The 14,887-nt window shown below is 32.3% G+C and overlaps 1 protein-coding gene across 1 annotated transcript; it reads left to right on the top strand.

Annotated features, from left to right (window-relative positions):
• Window positions 1–3,822: 3,822 nt before the first annotated feature.
• Window positions 3,823–9,278, top strand: LOC7489491 (serine/threonine-protein kinase SRK2I). Its single transcript, XM_002307211.4, has 9 exons — window positions 3,823–4,308; window positions 4,703–4,777; window positions 4,882–4,983; window positions 5,092–5,145; window positions 5,254–5,346; window positions 5,869–5,961; window positions 8,105–8,209; window positions 8,299–8,397; window positions 8,551–9,278. Exons 1-9 carry the CDS (start codon window positions 4,132–4,134, stop codon window positions 8,839–8,841), a joined length of 1,089 nt encoding a protein of 362 aa, XP_002307247.2. The 5' UTR covers window positions 3,823–4,131; the 3' UTR covers window positions 8,842–9,278.
• Window positions 9,279–14,887: the final 5,609 nt, after the last annotated feature.

Raw genomic sequence — 14,887 nt, 5'->3', positions numbered from 1 at the left:
TCATTTGTCTTTTTAAAAGAGATAAAATGCATCATTTTTTAGAACCTATCAAATACAACAAATAAAAAATCCAATATGTTATTCAAAGATTAAAGCAGCTAAACACCTAAAAAGGGGTGAATTGGTTGTTTCACTAAATTTTATAATTAATACAAATCACTTCAAGTAAACACAATAACCAATAATATAATTAAAGTGCTTAAAGTAAAGATTAAAAGGAGATAATTCGCAAACTCACTTTTACCGTGATTTGACAAGCCTACATTCACATCTCAATTACTAAACTATACTTAAGTACTGTATTCCTTAACCCGTCCAATCTTTATAGTATAATTGCCACTTGATGAATCAACACCATATTTTTTACACCACTTGAAGAAATCCCTTATTTAAGATCTTCTCACTTGAAGACATGTCATCTTCAAGATTTTTCTCTTGGTGAAAATATCTCACAAATACCAATAGTTTTACTTAACTCTTAATGGTTTACAAGGATAATTTTTTTTACATTAAACTCTCTCAATATAGTGTATAATACAATTTAAGTTCTAATATCTCTATAAATCACTAGATAACACTTATAGGATTAAAATATGTTTAAATATAGTGAGAATGATATTGAATATTCTTTGTGCTAGAATATGAATATTTAATAGCACAAATTAGAGTATGATGAAGGATTGATGATTTTGTACTAGTTTTACTCTTATAATAGCTTTTATATCATATGTGTTTTGATTCTCTTGTTAATTTTGCAAATAGACAAGTTATGTATATATTTCTAAGAAAAACTAGTTGTTTATAGTCGTTATTATTCTCCTAACAACTAAAATGATCGACCGGTTAAAATTGATCAACCCAACCAATCAATCGGTTACTATAAAATTCTCAAGTGTGCATCACTGATAAATAAGCGACTTACCAGTTCATTTGATAACCCTAAATTGTCGACCGGTTCATGCAAAATTCTAGATTTATAGTTTTACAATAATAAGCATAACCCTTAATCCGACTGTTAGATTGGGCTGAGCTTTTTTTTTTTAATATGCCAAAAGCTTTTTTTTATATAGGGTTAAATTTTGTAGTGATTGTGTTTTAGGAAGGCCATGCGATAAAGCTCAAAAGCTACTTTACATGAATTGCATTATTTTTCTAGTTGGTTTAGAATTTATTTCTAATTTTATTTAGAACTTTTATGTTATTTTTCAGCATTATTTATGATATTTTACCTAGTATAAATATGATTATTTAACTTGTATTTAGGTTTTTTTTTTAGAGAACACTTGGTTTATTTCAGAATAATATTATGTGTGCACGCTAGATTGTTCACACTTTAGATTCTTCATTGAACTATTCTTCGACTTATCGAAGATCAACTGTTTTTATAACGTTTTTTCTATACTTCTAGTTTGTGATTCATTATAATCGTAAGGTTGAGATTTTTCATCAATAACTCTAGTTCTTTAATTTAGGTAACCATCAAGTCATGTTTTTATCAATATGATTTTAGCTTTTTTGGGTTGTTTTCTATCTTGATTATGGGTTCTAAGGTTCTTACCCTCGAGGTTCGCATCAATATATGAACCACTTCAATCTAGTATCACTCAACTTTTCACTAAAAAGAATGCCACAAATCTTTTCTTTTAAGACAATACACCTCAAATTCCTACATCATAAACATCATATATGACCTTAAATAGTTTGTTAAAACCCAAAAAGGCCAGAATAGAAGAAGTGTTCAATTTCTAGATCATATTAAAACTCTTTTATGCCTCTTCTTCCCAATCAAACTTTTTTTTTTGATGCATTTTGTAATTGATGCAACTATGTTGCTGAAGTTTGTATGAATTACCGATAAAAGGTAGTCAATCCATGGAAACTATTCACCTCAATAACTATTTTACGAATGTACCAATCTTTAATAGCCCCAATCTTCTCCTCATCAATATGTATATAATCTAAACTAATAATAAAGACTAAAAATAGTATTTTTCAATCATAAAACTTTATTTCTTCAGGTTCATATATATTTTATTTTTCAACAAAACTTCTAGCACTTTTTTTAGATGTCTTACATTAGTTTCACATTTACGATAAATCAAAAATCATGAAAAAAAAAACTAAAAAATTATTTATAAAGTGACATAAAACCTCATTCATCAATTTTATAAAAAAACTAAGCTCGTTAGAAAATCATAAAGGCATAACCTGATTTATAAATTTATTTATACGAGTGATTACTCGTATAATCCTTTATTTGTTTTTGAAGGTCGTCTTTCACTCACTCCTTAGTCAAATTCAGATTTAATAATATCCACTTTTTAAATTATTTTTATAAAAATCAATGCTCCATCTAACTGATTAAGCATGCCATCTAATTAGGGAATTGAAAACTTAACTAGCTATAGGCACTTAGCTCCCTATAATTTGAGCTCGATTCAACACTTTGCTTTACAACATTTATCTAAATAATATCTATAAAATTGGCATCATAATTAACAATCTCTCAAGTTAAGTGAATTACTCGCATGTCCTGAGTTCATTTTTTTTTCTAGCATCATTGAATACAAATTATTTTGTATTTATAACCATAAATTGTTTCTTGATGGGAGTTTTGACATAAATGAGAGGTTATGCTAAAAGCTGCATATAAGTTTATCATGAATAAAAAATAGTATTTGGTCCCTCTAACAAAAGGCATAAGGTAAGGTAAGGTAGTGAGGAAATGGGAAAATAAATTAAGAAATCAAAGTATCATAAGCATCGTATCACTTTAATCATACCATAAGATAAACTATAAAGAACATTCAGGGCAGCATACTCCACCACACATCACATGCCCATTTCCTTAATTTATTCGACCAAATTAATAAATCCTTCGAACTTCAGAAACTTTCCTTTATTCCAAAGCCTCAATTCATGAACGGACCACCCCCACCTGTCCAAAATCATCAGAATACCCATCTTCACGCCATCCCCCCCATTTATTTATTTATTTATTTCCCACTATTATTATTATAATAATAATTATCTTGGGCTGCACCTCCCCCGTCCTTCTTTCTCAATTTTTTTTTATAGCGTAACAATCACTATTTTGTATTTTATTCAAGAAAAAATAAATTATTAGACATTTCTTATTAGCATCTTATTTAGTAATGAATGACCCGTGCAGAATTAAATCATAAAGAACTCAGTTGTAGCATTCATTCGGGCTGTGGCTTTTCATGAAATTTTAATTTTTTTTTTATATTTTTTAATGAAGAAACGAAGTTCCTATCATATATCTATTTCTAGAAGCCTTAGCACCAATGATTGAAAGTCTTTTTTTTTTTTGAAGGTTTTTGTGTTTTAATATGTTGATTTTAAAATACAAAAAATATTATTTTGAAAAGAAATATTACACTCCTAAGTATACATCTTAATATATTATTTTAATATATTTTAAAATAAAAAATACTTTAAAAAACAACCCATCACACTCCCAAACACATGCATTAAAAGAAGAACATAAACATGAGCTGATTAGCTATTTGTAAAACAACACTTATTTGTAAAAAATACTTTAATATGCCTTGATGCCATCTAACCTCCTCGGACACTTTCATTGGATATTTTCAAGTCCTTCCAAAACCCAAATAAACTCCATCAATCAAGTGATCACGTGCAATTCACGTGATGGGTGTAAATCCAAAAACAAGGGCATTTAAGTCATTTAAAACACAGAAGAAGACAACAAAAGGAGTGGTCTAGTAATAGACAAACCAGTAAAGACAGCACAAAACCAGCAACCAGAGAGAAGAAAACCATTTCTGCCAACTATGCAAATATGATTAAAACAAATATAAAATTACTAAAGAAAACCAAAACCACAAAACTGCGTCGTTTTCCTCCCTCTTTTCTCTAGGCTAATCCTCTCCCTTCTCCTCTTCGTTATATAAATTTTTAAAAAATATCATCATTTCTTTTATAAAAAAGAAAGTCTTCTCTCTGTCTAATCTATTGGCCTCCGCTCCGATCATCACAAAAAAAATATCTTCCAGTGGCCCGGTTCAGAAACGGTATCGTTTTAGGATAACCTTGGTGTAAATGCGTGATAAGCAGGAGTGGTGAGGGATAAAACGGGGAAGACAAATGGATAGATCGGCGATGACAGTAGGACCGGGAATGGACATGCCGATCATGCATGACAGTGACCGGTACGATTTAGTGAGAGATATCGGGTCGGGTAATTTCGGTGTAGCTCGGCTGATGAGAGATAAAGTTACTAAAGAACTTGTTGCTGTTAAATACATAGAAAGAGGCGATAAGGTCCGTATTTGTTTTTGTTTTTATAAAGATTGGTTTTTATTATTTTTATTTATTTTCTATTGTGAACTGATGATTGGTTTGATTGATTGTCACGTTTATTAATGGTGGAGGTTGCTAAATTTAGATAGTTGCTGAATTTAATGTTGTTGGTTCATTTATGGATTTATTTCTGATTACATGATATTCTATTTCTATCTATCTATCTATCTATCTATCTATTATTATTATTATTAAAAGATAAAGAGGAGATATAAATAGACTATTTTAGCTTTTTGGAGTATTGTTTCTCACTGAATTTATTTATTTTTTGTTTATTAAAATTAAATATTGAGGGGACGATGATTAGATTATGGAATTCCTGAAGTTTTTCTGATGGGGTATTATTGTGTTATAGATTGATGAAAATGTTCAGAGAGAAATAATAAATCATAGGTCATTGAGGCATCCCAATATTGTGAGGTTTAAAGAGGTTAGTTTACTTGTTTCTTTATTATTATTATTATGAGATTGTTGGTGTTTTAAAGGGATGCTGGTTTAAGCTATATGTATGCATTGATATAAATCTAACTCCAGGTGATTTTAACACCGACCCATTTGGCAATTGTAATGGAATATGCAGCTGGAGGAGAGCTTTTTGAGCGAATTTGCAAGAGTGGGCGATTCAGCGAGGATGAGGTTCCTATACAATTATCTTTGGACCTTTTTTTTTGTGTTTCCTTTCTTTGGCAGTGTAATGGTTGCATTTTTTTTTCTATGGTTTCTTGACTCTGGTTTCTGGTTCAGGCACGGTTCTTCTTTCAACAACTTATATCTGGAGTCAGCTATTGTCATGCCATGGTACTTGTTCCTTTTCTTTTTTTTGTCTTTTTATAATTCCTCGAGGTGATAGAAACTGAAATTTTAGGTTATTTGTTTGGCTTTTTAATAACGTGCTTCTTGATGAAGCAAGTATGTCACCGTGACTTGAAGTTGGAGAACACATTGTTGGATGATAGTCCTGCTCCTCGTTTGAAGATTTGTGATTTTGGGTACTCCAAGGTAATTGTTATCTTTCACTTGCCTATTCTCTTTTCATATGGGCAGAGCGTCTGGCCTTTACTTGTATATTTACCAAATTTTCAGACCTTAATATATTTTGATTAAGAATGTTCTGGTGCATAGATCAAGTCTTAGGATTATCCTACTTAAGTGGTGCTTCCATGTTGAGTACACGATTCTTTTGAAAGGTTGTCCTCTAGAGGCAGATGATGTGGATCTTTACAATATGGATGGCAATCAGTTCTATTCTTACTTATATTTCATATAACATGCCTTTCTGCCCGGAAGTTGCTTTCACTGTGTTAAACTGGAATTGAATAATCTTTTAGCTTTTCAAATTTGTGTTGTGGTAAAACCCCTAAGCTGTCTTTGCGGTAGCTATTGTTTTCAATTTTTTTCTTGTTTGTGAATCATAATTGTTTGTTGTTTTGTAGCACTTCATGATTGTCATTCGCTATCTAAAGGCTTTAGCATTACTAATTATTGTTTCTACCTTACATATTTGTATGGGTGCTCTCTTAGTCTTCAGTGCTTCACTCTCAACCGAAATCAACTGTGGGAACTCCTGCATACATTGCTCCAGAAGTTTTGTTGAGGCAAGAATATGATGGCAAGGTAATACTATTTCTCTTATTGTGTTTTCAATTAGAATATTATTATTACATCCTACCAACATCATCTTATGCACTTGGACTTTGTGTTTGTTCTAAGCCCTAGCTTACAAAATATGCTAGGATCATTTGGCTGAACCCAGATTAGAGGTTCTTACTGTACCGAGTGCTATTTTTATTCTTTTGTTTCAAGTGATTGGCAATTAGTCACCATTTGGTATTATTGCGGTTTGGGTGTTTTTTTTTTTTTAAATCTATAAAAGAACCAAATTAATGTTTTTTTATGTGCTTTTCGATTGTTTCGATATGAGGATGTCAAAACCATAAAAAAACATCTAATTTTTTTTTAACCAATTTGATTCCTTTTCAGATGAAAAGAATTCTGAAAAGCTCTCTCAACTGCATTACCAAACACACACTAATGTGTTTGGTGGAAAAATGAAATTTGGAAATTAAGAGATTTAGGCCTCTCTACACTGTCCTTGTTATTGTTTACTTTGGCTCTGGTGGTGAGCTTTGAGCATTGTGGATGCGATAATTATTAGCTGGGAATTAGGTGTGCATTAAGTGTTTTTCCAATGAGACTGCTATGGAGCCTTCAAATTTACGATTGTTGGGAGCATTTGGTGGGGTTATCCTTCTTTATTGTCTGTTATGGATTGAAAGTTCTTACAGATGAATCAGGCAAGCATATCAGACCTCGTCTCTGACTGATTGCTGGTCTATGCTGTATGCATGTATGATCATTTGTTTGGAAATGGGTTATCTATGACATCGTATGTATATTTGCAGTAGTGATAGACTGATAGTAGGCAACTCTGAGCCAATGTTGAGCAATTCTTTTGTTCTTAACTCTGATTTGCTTGGACAGAACATGGAGCAGATTGAAGTTTTTTCATGCTTATCCTCACTTTTATTATCAAAATATCATAAGTCTAGGACTAGTGATCATGCTATAGGCTTGCTGAAGTGGTTTTGGTCCATAATGTTGAAGGTCAAGTAGCCCTTGTTTCCTTGCTTCTGATGCTTCATTGCATTGGCTGAGAAAATGAGTTTTTTTTTAAAGGGTTAACCCATGGCTGTAATAAAATAGGCCCTGCTGTTCATGTCATAATAGAAAGGTTCCTGGAATGGACTCTAGAAGCAATCCTGACCTTTAATTTTTTGGCATGAATTTCTCCTCTTTCAAGGCTGATAAATAATGATAATGTCAATATCTCATTTTTTTGGTTCATGGGGTAAGTTTTGCTTCGCTTCCCCTTTTGCTGGCAATGCCTGCAGCTCATGAAGGGTTTTGGTATGCTCTACTTCAATTAGTTTGCTCTTTTTTAGTTTTTCATCTGGTGTTTGGTTACACAATAAGGTATTCCAGTTTTCAATGGATTTGATTCTGTTCCACTTGGATGACACTTACTGGAATTCATTAGTTGCCAGCAGGTTGTTTTATTTAGCAACTAACAAGTAGCAAAAGCTGGCTGGAAGTTTTCATCACCAGACGTGTGCGTGTGCGTGTGTGTTCTTTCATTAAAACTGCAATGAGTATTTAAGCTTTTTCGTAGGTTTAGCCTTGGTGCAAAGCACTTAGTGCAAGTGCACGTAGATATAGTAAAACACATTTTCAAGGTGCAGCATTATTTCTAAGAATAATATTTAAACCAAAGAAAAGAAATAAAAAAATAAATAAAGAAAAGCAAAGAAGGTGCAATTAGTCCATTAGCTAGTGGAGGCGCCTTGTGTATGGTAATAAGTGTTACCTTGAAATAAAGGTTGATTAAAGGTCAGAAACCATAAATTTATATGTAATTTAATTAGAGATGAGAAAGCTGATTTCAATGCCTTGGGCTTTAACTTGAGTTGTGCTTTCTGCATCTTGATTTTGCTTAAGGTGAACACGTGTTGATTTGAGGGGAAACACAATTTTCCCCTGGTGCTCTATGCTTTTAGCCTTAAGCCTGTGTAGGCATGCTTGTAAACTCTCTCTCTCTCTCTCTCCCTCCACCTCTCAACTCCCCTCTCTCTTCTTTTCTAAACATATCTTATGTGGCCATTAGAAGTACTAGTTGATATATGCTTCACACGCGCACATACATGTGTTCCAGCTGCATATATGGTAAACAGGTTGATATTTTGTTGCTCTGCAATGCCAGGTTGCAGATGTGTGGTCGTGTGGTGTAACCTTATATGTGATGCTGGTTGGATCATATCCCTTCGAGGACCCTGCTGAGCCTAAAGACTTCCGAAAGACAATACAGGTACACTAATGGATCCTGCTATTACTCACTAAACTCTTAATTCTTATGCAATTTATTTTTATGAATTTTTTTTTGTTGGTTATGTGCAGAGAGTTATTAATGTCCAGTATTCTATTCCAGACTCCATTCTGATAACCCCAGAGTGTTGCCACCTGATTTCAAGGATTTTTGATGCCGATCCTGCAACTGTGAGTACTTTCTCTCCCTTTTCTTTTTGTTGGATACTTCAAATTGCTTTAAAGTCATGTAAAGCATGATATAGATGATACATTCAACCTGTAGCACTTGAGTTTGTGTGATCTTCTGGTGATCCTCCTGCCTTTTCTGTTTGCATGCGACAGAGGATTACCATCCCCGAAATCAGGAATCATGAGTGGTTTCTGAAGAATCTTCCCGCTGACCTAATGGATGAAAAAACTATGGGCAGCCAGTTTGAAGAGCCTGATCAGCCCATGCAGAGCGTTGATGCAGTCATGCAGATAGTTTCCGAGGCCACTGTACCAGCAGTTGGAGTGCATGGTCTTAATCGATGTATGATGGACAATCTGGACATGGATGATGACATGGACGGTCTAGATTCTGAATCCGAGCTTGATATTGACAGCAGTGGGGAGATAGTTTATGCATTGTAATCTGATCATCATGCAGTTGCACTCTCAGCATGCTTGGCAAGATGATGTTCATGGAGCAAATGGATGCATGGAGTTCAAAAGCCAAAGAAATGTGTTGTAGAATATTGTAGGTGTAGAATAGGCAACAGCATGGGAAAGTTCAATGCATGCTACTTGACATTTCATGTTCACATTGTAAGCTTTCATACCTTTGTGCGTGGAGGGATTTGATCTTATTCATGAAGGGTGGGAATCTGGTAAAAAATTCTGTATGTCAGGGGATCTCCACCCTCTGCCATCCTATCGAACTAGTCTGTTCATCACATTTTTCAGTTTTGCGTCTGTCCCATGTGTTTTGTTTTTTGTGCTATGGCATATTATCTGCTTGTATACTCTATATGAAGGCGGCGCCTGAAATTTATATATTTTAGGCGTCATTTTTCCTGTCTTAATATAAACTCGTCCCTGCCTGAGCATGTGCGTGTACAGAGTAGTTTGACCTAGATCCTCTATCTTGCATAAGTGGGCACCGGCAGATAGTCGTGGAATCCCTTGTTCTTTGCCCTCACCGATCTCTCCCTAAAAGTCAATCCACAGGAAATTTTCTAATTTGAAGTAGTCAAGCTCTCCCTCTACCTGTGATATTATCTATCTAACAGTATTACTCAGAATGAATGATACTGTCACCATATATACAACAGAATACAAACACTTGAGTCAGCAAATTGCAGCTTCTCTTCTTTTACTCAGGGCAATCTCACAGCTTCCTTTGCGTAATTGCTCCCACCAAAACAATAAAATAGAAAAAGTGAACTTTCACATTAACTGAAGAAAACAATGAAAGGGTATTACGATGAAATTAAGCAAGAAAATAATTGAAAGAACAGTTTTCTGTAATCCTTTCTTCTCTGTCTGTTTCTTCTTCTTCTTCTATCCTTCATCTCTTTTCTTTGAATTCTGCAACTCTTTGTTAAGAGAAGCCTTAACAGAATTCTGCTTATGGCTGCTACAATCAGCACTTTGCCAAGCAACGTGACCTTTTTAGTGCGTGTTTGAGAATGTGGTTACAATTGCTTTTCAAAATATTTTTTACATAGAAATGCATTAAAATAATATATATTTTTTAAATTTTTTTTGATATCAGCACATCAAAATGATTTAAAAACAAGAAAAAATAATTAAATTTAAGCAAATTTTTTTTAAAATTTTAGTGGAACGCAATTTGAATTGCGTTTCCAAACAGGTCTGCCGGAGCAACTCAGAACTCATTTAAAAAGTCTGACGTAATAAAGAAAGTGCCTGTTTGTGAAAATCAATTAAAGTGCAGAAAGAAGATATTAACTTAAACCGGCTTTGCAACCATTTATCAACAACCTTTATTATATTGGATTCAACTTCATACTCATTCTCAAGGCAACACTGGTTTGTCTATAAGGCTAATCTCCAATTTCAAACTCTCTTTTTGTTCTTTTATCAACAATTTGTGCCTATGCCTAGCTCTCTCCAACTGTCTTTAACAACGAATTTATGTGAGTTCTCTACTAAATCACCTCTTTAATTGCAGGCACTATAGTAGATTCTTGAATAATTATCTCCTTGCTGGGTGGATGATAACCATATAAAGCTTAAAATGAAATCATTTTAATAGCAAAATGGAAGCTAGTATTATACCATCATAGCTAATGACAACCAATGAAATTATTTTTTTAGATTATGCATACTCACACACTTTAAATAAGTTTATAAACATTAATTAATTCTCTCAGATTGACCATCTATTTGTGGATGATATAAAAAATTCCTAAACAATTTCACTCCCAATAATTTGAACAATTTTTTTTCAAAACAAGTTTGTGAAAATCTTGTCTTTGTTTGTGATAATTGTAGCCGGTAATAAATGGATTTTGTAGAAATGATCTAGGCATACTTGAGCTATATCCTGAGCTATAAATGAATGTGTCACTATAATAAAATGTGTATATTTGATGAACTTGTCCACTATGACCATGATAATATCCTTCCCCTTGAACTTGGTAACCATTCTATAAAATCCATTGTGATATTCCTCCATAACCCTTCTTGTATTGGTAATGGCTGCAATAATCTATGATAAGCTATCATTTCAATCATTTTTTTCTTACACATACCACACTTTTTCACAAACTGTTTCACAGCAGTCTTAATTGGAGGCCAATAAAACATTGTTTTAAGCCTTTTGTAAGTATTTTGCACACTAGTATGCCCTTTTATATGTGAGTTATGAATTTCACTTACCAATTTAGTCCATAAATTTCCTCTCTTACCAATCACTATCTTGTTACTGTATTTCAAAACTCCTTATATAAGATTATAATCTAGCCAACTACATGTATTAAGTATATTTTCAGTGATAACTTTTTGTAATTGGAAACTATCTTCATAAGTCTCACTCATTTTTTTATACCAAGCTGGAATTACTGCAGTTATTGCCATCAAGATGCCCTTGATTTTTTCAACAATGTTATCACTTGTAATTAATGTATCTCCTTTTATAATTCTTATTGACAAGGCTAACACAAGATCTTTACATAAAGCTTCTTTCAATTGATTAAAAGTTCTTCAATCTTCATGTCTCAACTGAAATTATCTTTCTTCAGCATAACAATTAAGGGTTTGCTGATAATTCCAAATTCTCTTATGAGCTTTCTATGATAACCTACTAATCTTAGCAACCTCTTTAGTTCCTTGATAACATTTGGAGTAGGCCAATTCTTCACAACTTTTATTTTCTTAAGATCAATAACAAAACTTTTAGCCTAAATAATATATCTCAAGTATTCCATTTGATGTTTATAAAAGGAACACTTTGATTGCTTGGCATTCAATTTTTTTCTTAACAGTCAAGTCATTGAGTTGTTTATAGTCAACAAACCTTATAATATTATCTTCTTTCTTCACCAATAGAACATGAGAAGTAAATAGACTGAACTTGGTTGAATGATGCCATTATGTAACATCTCTTTTATTAACTTCTTAATTTCTTCCTTATGCATAAATAAACTATTATAGGGTCTAATGTTGACTGGTTTGGCTTCTGGAATACGTGGAATTATGTGATGTATTTGTCTTGCAAGTTGAAGGTGTTTTGGTTATGCAAAAACTTCTTGATATTTTTCTAGCAAGGTTTCCCTTCTAAATTCTATACAATCTGCTTGGGTTTTTCAAAGACTTTTGAAGAGAAAAATTGGCCAATGAATCCATAAAATGATTCCTTTAAACTTTTATGCACTTTAATAGCTGACACCATATACAACCTGACTTGTTTCAAGATTCCTTTTAATTTAATCATTCACCTTTCTTTTTTGAATGATAATTTCTGAAATCATACAATACTGGTGAATAGATTTTCAATCAATCCACTCCTAACACCATATCATACTTTCTGAACTTCAAAATCCTTAAATCTGTTTGGAACTCATACCCTTTTATAAACCATGTAAACCCTGGACCATGAGCATTACACTTCATGACATTACCATTAATCACTATTACTACTAGTACAGTTGCCCCCATAATAACAACTTTGATTTCTTTAATAACTTGTTCATCAATAAAGTTAAGTGTTCTTTCACTATCAATAAAGATAACAAGATCCCTTCCTTAACATCTCTCTCTATTTCTGATGGTGTTATGTGAATAGCTTTATGCTAAAGCATTTAATGACAACCTATGGTATTCCCACTTTCATTCCCCCTTTTAACATAATTTTTTTTTTCCCTTGTCATCCTTCACTCCTTTTATCATAAATATTCTCTTTCTATATTTATGCATAGGAACATATTTTTCTCTACACTTAAAACATAATCACATTCTTTTTCTTTGCTCATATAATTTCAATAGATTGTTTAAAGCCTTGTGACACTTTTGTTTTAGGTTGAATGAAGGATTTGAATAGTGAATCACCTATTAGTTTGTCAATGTTGTACAAGGGAGTGATTATTGAAATAAATTTGTTCTTCTTGACTATGCATTGTTTGATTCTTCCTTCCATTTAGTCTAGTAAAAAACTTACATTAAAGTAGTTGGCTTAAGAATCTTAAGAATTAGTTTATTATCATTTTTAAGCCTACTAATGAAACTAGACATATAATCTGATTATAATAATGAGGGATTAAGGGTGTTCATCAATAATTTAAGTTGTTCAAACCTGCTTACATATTTTTTCACCACTCTGTCCCACTTCATCTTATTAAACTCCTCTACTATATCATTTAGGCTATCAAATCTCATGCAAATAGCCTTGGAAGACTTCTCCCAGTTAGTTAAATCATTATCTCCTAACAAAAATATATCATACCAGATTTCTACCTTTCCTTCAAAATATAGTAAAACAAACTCCACCCATTGATGCACTAATGTGAAGTGCATTTTAAAAAACTTCCTACTTTCATGACTCACCCCCTTGAAGTTTCACCAAGAAAAATTGGTAATTCCATCTTAGGTAAATCTACATTATATCCAATTTTGTTGTTGTCTTGATTTTTATTAGCTTTACCACGAGTGCAATTTCTTGGTTGAAGATTAATCCCATTTTGATTCTAGTCATCCCTTCTTTCTCTTTTATGCTCCTAATTAACCATGAAAAAATTTAGGGTTATCACTATAGCTTTCTTCTTCATAGCAACATTCAATATTCTGGTTTTGTTCCATACATCACTTCTAGTTTTTAACTATGGATTCTTGTATTTCTTGATGAATATTTTGTATTTCTTCATCAAACCTTTAATTATGTTCTTTCAAATTTCTCATCTTGTTATTCTCCGCCATGGTTTACTTATTAATGATGAAAAATGTGTTTAATACCTAAAAATCATGCTTTTATACCAACTTGTCAAGGCTTCCCTTAACAAAGAGTTGTAGAATTAAAAGAAAAGAGATGAAGAACAAAAGAAAAGATTATATAAAATTATTCTTTCAATATTTTTCTTGCTTAACATATTTATATTACAAGCTACTTATACGAGTATAATTCCTCCTTCTTTCAACTAACTAACCAATTAACTACCAACTAACTATTAACATCTAAATAACTTCTTCAAATGTTTATATTGCAATCTACTTATACAAGTATAATTCCTTCTTTTAACTAACTAACCAATTAACTACCAACTAACTATTAACATCTAACTTGTAAAACCTCCGGGCGAAAAATCATAAATTGACTAGTTTTATGTAAAACAAAAACAAAATTCGTAACTCTTGATTGGGTTATCTAAAATTCTGAAATTTTGCGTGGAGCCTTCTAATATGATACCTTAGCTTGGGTTAAAATTTCAGAATTTTTAGAGAAATTCAAAAATTTGACGAAAAATCATAAATTGACTAGTTTTATGTAAAACAAAAAATTCGTAACTCTTGATTGGGCTATCTACAAATTCTGAAATTTTGCGTGAAGCCTTCTAATATGATACCTTAGCTTGGGTTAAAATTTCAGAATTTTTAGAGAAATTCGAAAATTTGACGAAAAATCACAATTCGACTAGTTTTACGTTATTGGATGTAATTTTCAATCCGACCATCGGATTGAGCTGAAATTTTATGAGGAACCTTAAAATATATTGAATAAAATATGGTTAAAATTTTAAGATGAACGGAGCTCGGTAGGGCTAGCAAAAAAAAAAAAAAAGACCGTCAAAGAGGAAAAAATATTCATTAAGGGTATAATAGTAATTTGCCATTGAAAACAAAACATATAAGCTCTCCTTCTCTTCTATTAACTGCCGAATGGGCAGAATCAAAAAGGTGAAAAGAGAAACAGAGCATAACGTGAGAGAAAGAGAGAAAAGTAAGGAAAAACAATAAGGAAATTGAGAAAATACCTTTATAAGCTTGCAAGTTCAACCTATAAAACACTAAAGCAAGTGAAGGAAAGAGGATTTGAGAAGGGGAATTAGCTAACTTTGGAAGAGTGGAGAAATTGGAAGAAAAGCAATAGGTAAGCATGAAAAGTTTGGATTTAATGTTTGATTTAGATGTTTTCTTAAGCTTATTTGATTAAGTTAGGAAGTAATTTCATGGAATTTTACCT

This window comes from Populus trichocarpa, chromosome 5, assembly GCF_000002775.5.
Source record: "Populus trichocarpa isolate Nisqually-1 chromosome 5, P.trichocarpa_v4.1, whole genome shotgun sequence".
Taxonomy (NCBI): Eukaryota; Viridiplantae; Streptophyta; class Magnoliopsida; order Malpighiales; family Salicaceae; genus Populus; species Populus trichocarpa.
The sequence above is the reverse complement of the archived record's forward strand: the minus strand, read 5'-3'. Positions and strand labels throughout refer to the sequence as shown.

Coding starts and splice junctions, on each gene's coding strand:
- LOC7489491 (XM_002307211.4), top strand. CDS start 4,132: ATGGATAGATCGGCGATGACAGTAGGACCGGGAATGGACATGCCGATC. Junction 4,778..4,881: donor ATATTGTGAGGTTTAAAGAG/GTTAGTTTACTT, acceptor ATCTAACTCCAG/GTGATTTTAACACCGACCCA. Junction 8,398..8,550: donor TTGATGCCGATCCTGCAACT/GTGAGTACTTTC, acceptor TGCATGCGACAG/AGGATTACCATCCCCGAAAT.